The 13,921-nt window shown below is 40.5% G+C and overlaps 1 protein-coding gene across 1 annotated transcript in view; it reads left to right on the forward strand.

Moving 5' to 3' along the window:
- Positions 1–13,921, forward strand: part of LOC139725350 (cyclic AMP-responsive element-binding protein 3-like protein 1) — a 55,707-nt gene continuing 41,786 nt past the window's right edge. The window contains exon 1 of the mRNA XM_071636435.1: positions 1–193. Within this exon, the coding sequence (XP_071492536.1) occupies positions 104–193 (90 nt within the window). The 5' untranslated portion in view covers positions 1–103. The remainder of the gene's footprint in view (positions 194–13,921) is intronic.

Genomic DNA, 13,921 nt, shown 5'->3' on the forward strand with positions numbered 1-13,921 from the left:
AAGGGAGAACGGCAAAGATAGCGGTTCGTCTTCGCTTCGGCATTCAGACAGATTTTCCCCAAAATTGACCGGACCGTCCCTAGACTACGGCCCATATAGCGCCATGGAGGGGTTCCTAGGTGAAGAGAGAGTTTTTGACTGCGGAGAAACTGATTTCAAGGACATTTTGGACTCGGATGTGTTTCACAATGTGGTAAGATTCCTAGAATTATCAGACTTGTCACATGTTTGCCGTCCGTAGTAGGGTACTGTTCTCGTTCGATCCGTCCAATATGTTGATCAAAAGAAGGCGCCTCCTTGCCCAGAAATGTAAGTTATGTTGAGTTATGAAGACATTAATGATGATACAGAGTGATTTTTGTTTATCAAGTCTAACAAGATGTGATGCTAATATGTGAACAGTAGAATTATCGTTATCTTAGATCTCCCTGGTGACGAGAACAAACCACGCTCAGCTAAGAACAGTTGTTGCTGATGATGAGACGGACTATTTGTCCAATCAGCTGTTTCAGGTGGGATGGGCCGGTCTATTATAGTTGCTGAGTTCGCCGGTCACATGTTCCCTCATAGCACCGATACTGCGGAGGCCCTATGCCGTGTGTGAATAGTATTCCATTCATTGAAACAGGGAGGTGGAAAAATCATATTGTTGCTCCCGTATCAGGACACGAGATCGAGAAGGGGGTTATGAATCAATTTCTGGTTGGGCGCGATGTTTGTTCCTACCATGCTAGACACACTTCAGTTCGGGAAACCCACTCACAAGGGGGGCCCCTCCTTATAAGTAACCCGTCCCCCTTATAAGTAACCCCCGGGGCACCCCTTATAAGGAGTCTCCACGCTTTTTTGCAATGCAACGCGAAAATGAAAGGACTGCAGCAATTCGCTTGATTATGTCCATAAAGCTTCACAAGTTTCCCATACTCACGAAATTTGAGCAAAATCGGTTTGAGGCATCATATCTAAAATCATGGATTTAAATGCGATGTCAAACGACCCATGCGAATGCTGTAATGCGAGCGATTACTGGCGCGAGTGTCGCCAGGCGCGGCGGCGCGGCAATGCTTGAGTGCAGACGTGGCGACTGAGTCGCCAGGCGCGGCGGCGCGGCAATGCTTGAGTGCAGACGTGGCGACTGAGTACCCATACTCAGTCGCCACGTCGCCACGTCTGCACTCAAGCATTGCCGCGCCGCCGCGCCTGGCGACACTCGCGCCAGTAATCGCTCGCATTACAGAATCGCATGGGTCGTTTGACATCGCATTTAAATCCATGATTTTAGATATGATGCCTCAAACCGATTTTGCTCAAATTTCGTGAGTAACTAGGAAACTTGTGAAGCTTTATGGACATAATCAAGCGAATTGCCGCAGTCCTTTCATTTTCGCGTTGCATTGCAAAAAAGCGTGGAGACTCCTTATAAGGGGTGCCCCGGGGGTTACTTATAAGGGGGACTATAAGGGGGACGGGTTACTTATAAGGAGGGGCCCCCCTTGTGAGTGGGTTTCCCGAACTGACTTGACTGCTCTCTAACGGCCCCGTTTTCAGTTTAAATTATGTTGGCGATGTGCAATGCCTGATGTGAAAAGCATGTCTGATTAAATTTGGTCCACCCTGGTCTCTGTGGCCCACAATTCAGCATGTTCAGCAGGATATTCTGGTCTTGTTACATACAGCACAATTAACTCAATCATGTTCAATACCAATAGGATACTATTACAAGTATCTTTGCTCAATGTTGCCTGAGACCTTCAAAGACACAGCTGTTAGCATGATTTATCCCAAATTTCCCTTCTATAAGAGAAATCACAGCAAGATTGATTGAAGGCAATACATGTACATCTAGCATCTACCACCTGATGCCCAAGTTGTTCCACTGCACTGTTGTGTGTCCAGTTCGCTGTGCGAGGAAGTGCATGTGTGTGTGTTTGTGACTGTGTACTACTACTATACTTTGATACCATTTTTTTTAAAACCAAGATGTGTATTGCATTGTAATTATTTAAATCTGCAGAATTACAATATACTTTGTATTCGATGCACACTTCTACATATTACAGGTCCACTAAGGGTGAACATGCTGTAGTATTGCCAACTATAAACAGTAGAGGAACAGAGCAAAGCAAACAGAGGAAGATGCCACAGTCTTGTGTTTGTTTTGCATTTTCTGAAACTTCTGCTGTAGGCCTATCCAGGGAGGTGAGAGGACCTCTCCCTGGCCTATCCATTATTTTTCATCTGAACATGCAGGATGCATGCTTTTACTGTGGGTGTGTTGTACAAATAACATCTCCCAGTCACATTATGGAGTCTGATTGTGTACATCAATTTGATAAGCTCATTTAGTTCCCATGGCAACATGCTAGTTTCTGGCAATATGTGTTGGATTTCAAGATCTTGGTCCTGAAAGTGTCAGTCCAGTTTGCAAATTATTGTTGCATTGCTTTTTAAAGGTGAACAGCAGCTAGGATTACAATATTTCTAAAGGCACAACATAGATATCATGTCTCTTATTGCTCTAGTGTGACATCCCACCCCACCCACTTCTACTGCTGTGTATCTGTTTGATTCTGTTGTAATGTCATCTCACTGAATGTAAAGGTCATGTTCAGCCAAAGGAGCTAGCTCCATAGTCCATACAGCTACATGATGTTGTGGGTTTTTTTTTCTCTCTCTCTAACCCACTGTGATGTCAGTGCTTCAAATAGTTGTAGGTTTTGCTGCAGACAGACAGTTAAGGACTGTCTAGAGAAGGTGTCTGGAATCCATATGGTTTCCTGTTATGTCTGAATTGATGCTCCTCTTTTTCTCCACCCACCCCCCCCCCCCCCAAAAAAAAAGTGCACCAGCAAATTTTCCCAAGAGTGACAAGGCTTCCGAAACTCTACGTCATTCCTTGAGAATTCTTACTCTGTGCTACCTCCTCCTCCTCCTCCTCCTCCTCCGCCAGTTCTTCCTACATATCACACCTGACCTTGATGACCTCGTGAAATAGAATTTTCAGGCTAAAGAGTCTCAGGGGTCCACTTGCTCTCAGCCAATCAGCTGCAGGTTTTATAGAGCACTTCACAAGAAAAAATGCAGATACAGTATTTTTTGCCATCATACACATACATGCAGTTTTCATAAATAATCAGAGAAAAACAATGCTGTTTGTTGCATGGTACCGAAATATGCATCATTTGGAGTTATGCAGGCTTTTGTGCAAATTTTATGAAGTTGAATGTTATCTCACAAAGAAAGCAATACAATATGAGGATACTCAGACATGTTTGGTCGGCTGCATCTGAATTTGTTGTGTCTTTGTTCCAATTTTTTAATATTGCTTTGCTGTTTTTACTTTCTCTCAATGAAAACTCGTCACAGGACGTGCTTGTTCTTTCCTCAGGAAACTGAACAGAGGTTGCTCAAGGTTTCCCCATACATGAGTAATCATGGGGAAAAGGGTGTTTGTAGTTATACATGCACTGAAAGTCAGTTCAACACAACTACAAGCCACCTATGAGGACAAAATTGAATACGACTATGAAAATCAATGTTCATACAGTACCTGTAGTGTACTACGAGCTGTACATATCCAATATGTACCAGGTATGTTGGGAGAAGACCTGCACACGAATCCTATTATAAGGTCAAGGTCAACATATTGCACAAACAATCTTCATTCCTGTAGACATTTTCTCTAAATTTTTTTTTCTTTAAACCAAAAAATGCATTGATGTGACTGAACTGCACACCACAGTAGAGTTCCTATAAAGGGATTGACTTTTAGTGCTGTATTTAGATTTAGAAGTCTTGATCTTGTTTCACATGGTCTTATGAACTTTGACATCACTTCCTGTAAGTATTAAGGGTATATAATACATGTAACCAACAACCTGTGCATTTTTATTGTTTACTCTTCTGTGTCAGATTTCCTTAAACTGCTTCAGCTGTCCAATCACTTCCTTTATAAAGAAAAAACTAAAAAAAATGCAATTTCCTGTCTCATCTTATGGAGATAAAGCATTCAATTTATTTACCATAGAGAGATGAATGTAACTACACGATTCCTTCAGCACCGGGCTTTTTTACAGGCATTTCTAAAAATTTCCATTATACATTCCATTTGTGTATAAATGTACAAAAAAAACAACAACACACACACAGCATGCATGCACGCATGCACACATACCGTACACGTACCAATATACACTGACACAGTTTGAACACAAAATTTGTCATACAGGGCTGAAGTTTCAGACTAATATGGGACAGATGGTGTAGTAAGTTTCCTTCCCAGCATTTACAGTTGTATGATATTGAAAGTATGGTTTCCGGGTAAAGCAAGGGTCAAACAGAAAAAGTTGGTCCCTCCCACTCAATGCTTCATCCTTTCCTGTCTGCTGACCAATGCATTTCCAGTGTATTTGCACACATTTTGATTCCAGTGGGCTTTACCATCCAGATGATATTATTAGCTATTCCTCTTGCACACTTTTAGATTAGTACACTGTCGCTTATTTGTCAGGCCAACTTAGAAGGCCAACTTTGTGTTTCAGGCAAGTGTAGAATCATGGGTAGTAATGGTTTCCCGTACTGCCTGTTTAACTTTTGAAGTTAAAAGCAGACCTGTTCTGGCAATGCAGTGAAGTAATCAAGATAGGTACATCAAAAGTTAGATAACAGACTCATGCAACAAAGGCCCTTGACCAGTGGCTGCTGTTGTGGACAGGAAATGCTGATGTCTGACTTGTTGCAGTGATATTGGAAGTCCATGGATTAGGCGACCAAACCACCACAACAAAAAGCAGGTCATGCAATTTATAGGCCTTTAGGAGGAAGGAAGTTAATGAACCTAAGCATTGTGACAACCCTTTATTTATTGGCGGGGGTGGGGGGGGGGGGATAAGGAAGAGGTAGTGATGGAATCAGTGCAAGGAAGATAGCCTCCACAAATGATGTGTTCACTCTTGTATTAGTATTACAGCAAATGTGAAGCAATTTATTGCTGATATTTTAACAGAATTTTGTTTTTGAATTGATGGCTGAATGAATCATGTTCTGGTGTGATACCTAACATCAGCAGCATCCTTTGGGCGTGGGGTGTGAAAGTGTCTTTGCGCTATGAATTTTGTCAAACTGCAGTGAGATCCCTCGTGATCATGGGTACTGACGTAATAGTTGTACCCTTCAGACAAGTCCTTTGACAACTTGGTACTTGTATTTAGATGACTGTGACCATCTGATATCTGCAGATTTTATCCATTGTTGCAGGAAGATTATAGTTTGATGCAACACAAGATGTGGTGTAGGGTGCAGATGCTGTGGCCATTTGAAGCAAAGTATACACAGCATTTGTTTTCGTAGAGAACTCTGGAAGGAAATATCAATTATCTTGAACACATCTAAAGCAGTGATACGATATCATGGGGACAGTATTTGATATCAGATAATACCAGAGAAGCATGTAGGCTTACAATGAATATTGGGATTCTTTGTAAAAGAATCGGTCCTCGAAATGGTGAAGTGAGGTTGGAGACTCTGACTACCACGCCCAGGCAGCACAATTGGTGCTCAAACACAGGGTGTCGTGTTGGCGATGGGGCGTGAAAGCTCTCTCAGCTCAGAAGCAAGAGATTCATGTGCACTCAACATGCTGGTGTAATTGCTAAGCCCTGAAAAAAAAAATCTTTGCTGGTGAAAGCAAGGACATTGACAAACATAAGTTTGTTTTTTAAGTGCAGGATAAGTGATTTTGTGAACACAACTGCAGCCTATATTCCTGTGAAAGATAAAGAAAGTTTCTTTAAAGGTAGGGGATACCTTTTACAGACCTCCCAAAATGCAGCAAAACATTAAATATGAACCTCAGGGGACTTGCTTAGGCCACTGCTTAGAAATTTGGAAGTCAACAGTTATCTAAAATTTGAATAATGCACAAAACTCAACTACTCAGTAGTTCTGTGTGTCAGCCACACTTAAGCCTTTTTGTTGCATTCTTCTGTATTTGTGATCTATAAACACAAATCTAAAAGTACAAGAGCTGATGTAATAACATATAGAGTGTGTGGTAAGAATGTATATAGAAATGTTTGTAAGTGTTGATGAACTTTCTTCACAAAATATACATGATGGACACACATGCAGTACATGGGTCTGCAAAGGTAGCCTAGTAATGTACTGGAATTTACGGTGAGCCCCGAAAACAATTCAATTCTAAATCTAACCGTCAAAAAAATGTACTAAATGTTACCTTCCACTTTCAATACTTTATGGGAGTTTCTAAAATGATATTCTCTTCAACATACCATAGTATTTATACAACTCTTCATTTAAGGCGTGCAAATGGGATTCCCTACCTTTAAAGTGTTCAGTGAAGAGTGAATAGAGGAGGTTGGAGTGTGAGAGCAGAGCAGAGAGGGTAGAATAATCATTTTTATAATTGTCAACTTTTGAAAAGAAATTATAGGTAGTTCATCATCATTGCTGAATTTGAAGTTTATTCTCAAGGCCTAGCTATTAAGGAGTACTCAAGTGCAAAAACAAAAAGAAACAAGATATTTCTTATGAGAAATTAAGAATGATTGACTACTAAAAAGAAGAGTTTCGGTGAATGGAAAAAAAAAATCCCTCATGATAAGATGGGAAACGCCCTTTTTGCTATTCTTACACATACCTAATGTAAGTCAGGGATTTGAAATCATGATAATTACAGCGATAAAGCTTGATATCTCTCTGTAATAAAACACTGCCTATTGGTAATTTTGTGGATGGGCCTATAGCTGCCTTCTTGGCTCTGCTTTGATACTACCCAGTATTGAGCAGGAAGAGTTGCGCAAGATGCCAGTGAACACGTGCTTTTCACTATTCCTTCGAGTGCACCTTAGCGTTTTCAAGTGGCCAAAGTATAACATCCAGTCACCTTCTACAAGCGGTGCCACATCTATTTGAGGGACAATGCATAGTCGCCTCTGTTCAACCTGTATGATATATTTGTCCTCTGCCTATCTCTCTCTCTCTCACACACATTTGTTCATTTGGGTGTTTTCCCAAGTTGTGTGCTGCTTTCAAATCTTCTTTTGTTGCCAGCATTGGTCACCCTCTGCCAAGTCTTTTCATAGTGGAATGCAGGGATTTGCAAGGTCCCACCCATCTTCTTCCAGTCCATGACTACTCAAGCGGAACTCCCCGTGACACGCCTTGTGCAACAGGTAGCAGGCATGCCATCAACGACAAAACACCACGCTGCCGGTCATCAGAATCATTCAGCGCATTGTATTCATGGACCAGTTATTAGATATGTGTGAAGTATTATGATGCAGTTCAGTGGGGAAAAGAAATAGGAAATACTTCTTTGGGATATGTTCAGATTGTAAAGAAATACCGGTACATTGTGAAACAGGGAGTGTTGGCTTGAAATTGATTCCATTCCAAAAATCCAATATTCTGGCCCAAACATCTGGCGCTGCTAAGGCCCCAGATTGAACCACACTGTTAATGGCTGAAGTACGTCATAGTTTGGAACCTCCTGTTTGTGTGTATTCTTGTGTCAATAGGGAATAATTTGCACACGCCAAGCTGACGTCACATGTTTCAAGCAATATACAATATTGTAAAGTCTCCCATGTATGATGTGGTCAGGTTGGAACATATGTTTTGAATGATAACCATATTATATCATTTCCCCAGCTGTATATTATGTGTAAAGTTTGAAGTCCAAGCCCCTGTTGTCATTTTTTTGTTTTTGTTTTTTTTTAACATAGGCCCTATATGGCCTACATTGTAAGGTTAGGTGTCAGTAATGGACAATGGAAATGTATCCCAAATTATTCAGTGCATCTGATGTTTGATTAAACTTTTCTTACAGAATGTGATCATAAGAGCGAACTATGCATTTTGATATTGAGTATGGTCAACCACCATATTTTCAGTTGTCAAAATTATGAAACAGAATGATTACCGGTAGGCTACTCTTTGCTTTTGTGAAAAAGCCATGCTATCAAACACTTATCAGTTACAGCACAGATTTAGGTGAGGAGGCACTTGTATCATTTGCTTTGAAGATTCCCCACATCTCTTCCCCTTTAACAATGTGGAAAGAATAAGTTGTCAGAAACAATGATGAGATAATCGTCCAAAGTACAACAGTTTGTTTGTGTGTGTGTGTGTGTGGGGGGGGGGGGGGGTGGGTGGGGGTGAAGAGACAATGCAATGATACCTGAAAAGGTTGGTGGCATGCCAGATTGTGAGTTTTAAGGCCACAGATCTGGCTTGATGTTAATACTGATAATGTGACAAATTTGTGGACGTTGACCCATTGCGGTGTCCTCACGTTATCATTCGTGCTGGCCTACAGGACCAGGAAAAACAATGGGGGACTCAGATCATCAGGTACACAGATACACAGAGAATGTAGATATTGGAATCTTAACATTCCCCCTCCATGAGAAGTCAGTGTTGCATTAACGACACATTGTATCATATGTGTGAGCAAGCGAGACAATGAAGCAATGAAACAAAATGTGTCTGAAAGGTTTAAAAAGTTCTAACTGCAATAAATGCTGGTAGGTCATGAATCATGTGACATTAAGCAGGCATCTGGGAGTATTTGTCTCATGTCCCCTGGTCTTATCATGACTTGTGTAATAAAGTGATAACAGAGAATATATTTTCGTCAATTCTCAGAACCATTACTGCAAAATGGCTCTGATATCTGACAAGCACATGAAAATTGCTTGTCATAGCAAAGGAATAGTGCTAGTGTCCTTGTACATGCCAAATAATGTAGTGTGGTTGGGCATAGTATATGCGAGTGCAACAGTCTCATTTTAGCAGCAGAGTGTAAAACCATGTACAAATATGTCTAAAATACCAAACTTGATTGATTAACCCGCCGCACAGATCTTGACTTGCAGTAATCAGTTTTCACCATTCAATTAATGAGAGAAATTTTGTTTCATTGAGGTTATTATATTGAATATAAAGAATGACCATCCTCCAACAGACGATCATCAAAGTTGATCATTTGAACATGGCCAATTCCAAATATTGTCTGTTGTTCATAGAATACATTATATACTGAGAATGACGATTAGATTTGAAAATGTTGTTAGGATCACCGTTGCTGTTATGAGGGTTATTATCTACGACTGATGTTGCAGACTTTACGAGGCCAATTGCCAAACTGAATCTGTGAAATTATGTGAGGAAATATACCAACAGACTCTGTAACTTGCTAAATGGATTTTTAAGAATATCTGAGGTGGAAAGTTATTTTGTGTAGTCTTCAGTCACCAGCAATTTGAATTTAGAGAGATATTGAAATGGAGTGGGACCTTCGCGACTTCTTGCAGGACAAGCAAGTAAAAAGAATAATGAAATCAGTGCTGGATGTGGAGAGTGTTCTAAATCTTGCAAGGGTCGAGAACACTTTGAAGAACGTCTTTCAGTTCTCCTTCATCTCTTTTGAGGGAGCGCATTTGGAAAGATAACACCAAACTGACGCTTTAAGATTATTTACTTGCCAAGGTAATATTTGCACATCCCTTCTCTCCTTTCCTCCACAATGTTAGAACTTCTATTACAGCAGCATGTATCATCATAAACTAGACAATTTGACCTTATAATGATAATGATAATGAATAACATTTATATAGCGCTTAATACTGATGTTTCTAAGCGCATCAAATCGGGGAAAAAATAATATATATAACGTAAAAACAAAATACAGCATTATGTACATATTATGATAACGACAGCAACAACAACAACAGCAAAATTAAGGTTGTGTAAACAGATGAGTTTTCAACAATGACTTAAACCTATCAACATTTTCAGCGTTACGAATATAAGAAGGGAGTTCATTCCAAAGAAGTGGGGAAATAACTGAAAAGGCCCTATCACCATAACGTGTACAGGTGCGGGGACCACGTGATAATTGGAGAGCGGAGGAAGAACGAAGAGAACGGGTTGAAGTGGAGGAGCGGAAGGAAATTAAATCTTTAAGATAAGATGGGGCAAGATTATTACATATCTTGTAAACAATAAGGAGGATTTTAAAAGTGATACGTTGATGGATGGGGAGCCAGTGGAGGGATTGGAAAACTGGAGTAATGTGGTCAGATCTTTTTGTAAGGGTCACAAGCCTAGCAGCTGTATTTTGAATTCTTTGAAGTGGTGCAGTACTTGAAGCAGGGAGACCAACAAGAAGGGAATTGCAGTAGTCAAGATGAGAGGAAACAAATGCGTGAATGAGACGTTCCGTGGAAGACTGATCCAATAATTTACGTATTTTACCAATTTTACAAATACCCCAAGCAGCAGAACGACATGAATTCTTAATATGTTGTTGAAAGTTCAGATGCTTATCTACAATAACTCCGAGATCTCTGACGGACTGAGAGATGGGGATAGTACTATCTTCAAAGGAAAATTCTGTTAGAGAGCTACCCCGCCTGAACTGAGAATGAACATATAAAAATTCCGATTTAACACAATTCAATTTCAAATAATTATCGTGAGACCATTGCTTGATATCATCAACGCATCTACTAAGTTTGCAGAGTGCTTCGACTTGGGTATTTGGTTGTATGATTATGTAGATTTGAGTATCGTCGGCATACATAGCATGTAAAATATCGTTATGAGAGTTGATTACCGAAGACAGAGGGGCTGTGTATAGAAGAAATAGTAAAGGACCAACCACAGACCCCTGGGGGACACCATGTCTAAGAGGGAACGACTGAGAAAATGCACCGTTCACAGTAACCATCTGGTGGCGGTCGTGTAAGTAAGATGCAATCCATCTCAAGACTGTTCCCGTTAGACCAAAATTAGTCTCCAATCTGTTAAGGAGAATTTCATGATTGATAGTATCAAACGCAGCAGAATAATCTAAAAGCAGAAGAGCAACTTCATGGCCTTTGTCTACTGCTAAGAGGAGGTCATTGAGTACCTTCAATAAGGCGGTTTCGGTGGAGTGGAAGTGCCTGTAGGCAGACTGATTACTAGGAAACAACTGGTGTTCATCAAGATGAACTCTGAGTTGGCGAGCAACCACTTTCTCAAGAACTTTACCAAGAAAAGACAGATTAGCAATGGGGCGAAAATTATTCAAATCATTACGGTCTAAGCTGGGTTTCTTTAGAAAGGGCAATATGAGCGACCTTTTGAAGTGCTTAGGAACTACGCCTGATGACAACGAGAGATTCAGAATGTGAGTTATTGCAGGAAGAAATTCATCTAGACACTCTTTTAGTAGCCATGTGGGGAGAGGATCAAGAGAACAAGACTTGGACGGAAGAGAATTGATGAGACGTTTCATTTGTGACTCAGTGATTAAACCAAACTCAGAAAATACACACTCAGTGTTTATATTTATGCGAGAGGAATTAGAGAGAGAGATTTCAGGAGACACCGGGAATGAAGATGCAATGGTACTAATCTTGTTGTCGAAAAACTCAGCAAACTGATTGGCAAGTGCAGGATTTGAAGTATGGTCAGGAAGAGAAGAATCTGGATGTGCAATTGTGAGTCTTTTGATGATGTTGAAAAGTTGTTTGGTGTCTGCAGCAGCAATCTCCTCTCTTAGGTGCCTTGACTTGGCGTCGGCAAGGTGGCTGTAGTAGGACTCACACTCTTGCCGATACAGCTCTCTGTCAATGCAAAGACCAGACTTGATCATGCGGCGCTCTGCACGGCGTCTACGCTTCTTAGCCTCCTTCACTTCTGTCGTGTACCAGGGATTATTTGGCCGCACTGTTACAGATCTAGTCTTGAGCGGAGCGTACTTATCAAGAAGTCTTGTTACATGAGAGTTGAGCAGCAGGACAGCCTCGGAGGGACACGCTGGCTCTCTGATCTGGAAAAGTGATGCAGCAATGTCATTTTTAAAGGAGCAGAGGTCCATAGACCGTAGATTTCTGGAGGTAGTCTGCTTCTTGGGGTTCACTGGGCCTTTGAGGTTGAGAGTGGTGATGATGGCGGAGTGGTCAGAGGGCAGAAATGTGACAAGATTAACATTCGATACAATGTTGTCAACTTTTCTGCTTAGAACTAGGTCTAATGTGTGTCCAGCTTTATGAGTTGCCTCTTTAACATGCTGTTGAAAGTGACCTTATGTCACTTGTAGCTGACAAATCCATGGGCTTGATTGTGTACTTTCCTGGAGATCTTGAAAAGTTCAAGTTGGAAGGCAGTTCAGGAATGTGAACTGCTTGTTCAAGGGTTGTTTTGATATCTGTTTTTTTTTCTCCCTTGTACTCTGTATACTAAATTCTCAAGAAGGTATGTACTGTTTGAGATCCTGTCATCAGAAAACTCCAAACAGGCACTGCTTGTGTGAAATTATTGCTTGAAATGGCTTGTCTGTGATTGCTTTACTACTGGACTTACACCAGCAAGTGTTTACAATTTGCAGGGTGAGTGGGCTGCAGTCATTGAATGTTTTTGATGGAAGCATTGTGTAGGAGTTTTGAAGTTCACAGTCTGGTCTTCACAGTAAATGGCTTCCAAATGTCAACCGCAGACTACAAACAAATCACAGATCTTGATCTTGGCATTACCAAAGCTGCTCCATAACACCAAGTAAAAAAGGAAAAGAGAAAAGGAGATGTCACCATTATCAGAGTGCCATTCATGGTCTGTTCACAGAACAAGTGGCTCAGTTGTAAGTAATATAATGAAAAAAAATTGTTCTCAAACAAGGACATTACAAAAATATTCCCCACTCTTGGCTGAAAGGGAGTTTGGCCAAGGGTCCCATATTTTTACATTTTTACAGACAAGTCCCTATTCCTTTCTCTTGCCCAGTGTGATAATAAGCTCAACATTCTTTAGGGATGTGAGTATAAAAGGAGGTGTGTAGTGCCTTATAAAGGGAAAGTAGATAGATTCAAACATTTGCATAAATAATGACATCTGATGAGCTATTCTTTTTCTCTCTATTGCATCTGTCTTCACCGTATTGTACTTGCACTCCCTATTCTTGCCTTTTGTTACTCAATTCCAAGGTTTGCTTGTCACTCCAGCACAAAAATTTTCCAAAAATCTCTGTGTGGGTACATTTCTGCAAACAAGAGGTACATTTTCCGAGAGCGCCTTCTAGTATGACATTAATTCATGGAAATTTATTCTTTGTTGAGTCAGTCAGATTTGTTGAGAATGGAAGTGAATATCTCTTATTTTGTGAGAGAGAGTGTGGGGCTTTAAGCCAGAGTGGAGAGGGGGTGAGGTTAATTCCTTGTGACACCTTGACATTTGGAGGGCACTTTCAGAATAGAAGAGTATGTTCAAGTACATTTTTAGGCTGCTCCCCTCCCTTTCACCTCCCACACTCATGCACTTTCGCAGACAGACACGCCCGGTACTTCACTGAGAGTGAAACACGCACTAACCAAACACAGAAACTTGCAAAGAACAGATGCAGAATCTATACTCGCACAGACATATGAAAATATGTACACATACATAGATGGAGACACCCACACATACCCAGACATACAAAGTACTTGGGCACAAGCACACACATACTGTAAAACCAGAAATATTCCTGGAATACATGATACAGACTTGTATTTGCTATCATAGAAAACATCTTTTCATTGGTAGAGATCTTACTAAGAAAACATTATATATTGTAATAAATTGTTGGTCATCCAAAATGAACAGCTCAAAAATATTTTAGACAAGCCAGGCAATACAATACCCCACCCTGAATTATGAAATGTGCTGCCATTTAAGATAAAAAATTAGATGATTGAAATATTTTGAGACCACCATTCTTTGCTATAGTAAACCTTCACGTCATACAATTCAGGAAAAGAATGTCATAGATTTTGATGAGTGACAATGATGAGAATTGGGCTGTCCAAACACATCCTAGTGCTGTGAAATTATGCGTGAAAAGATGAATACATTATGTTCAGATACACATCGACTT

The sequence above is a fragment of the Diadema antillarum genome, unplaced genomic scaffold, assembly GCF_040938485.1.
Source record: "Diadema antillarum isolate AM-2024a unplaced genomic scaffold, OU_Dant_1.0 seq00000035_RagTag, whole genome shotgun sequence".
Taxonomy (NCBI): domain Eukaryota; kingdom Metazoa; phylum Echinodermata; class Echinoidea; order Diadematoida; family Diadematidae; genus Diadema; species Diadema antillarum.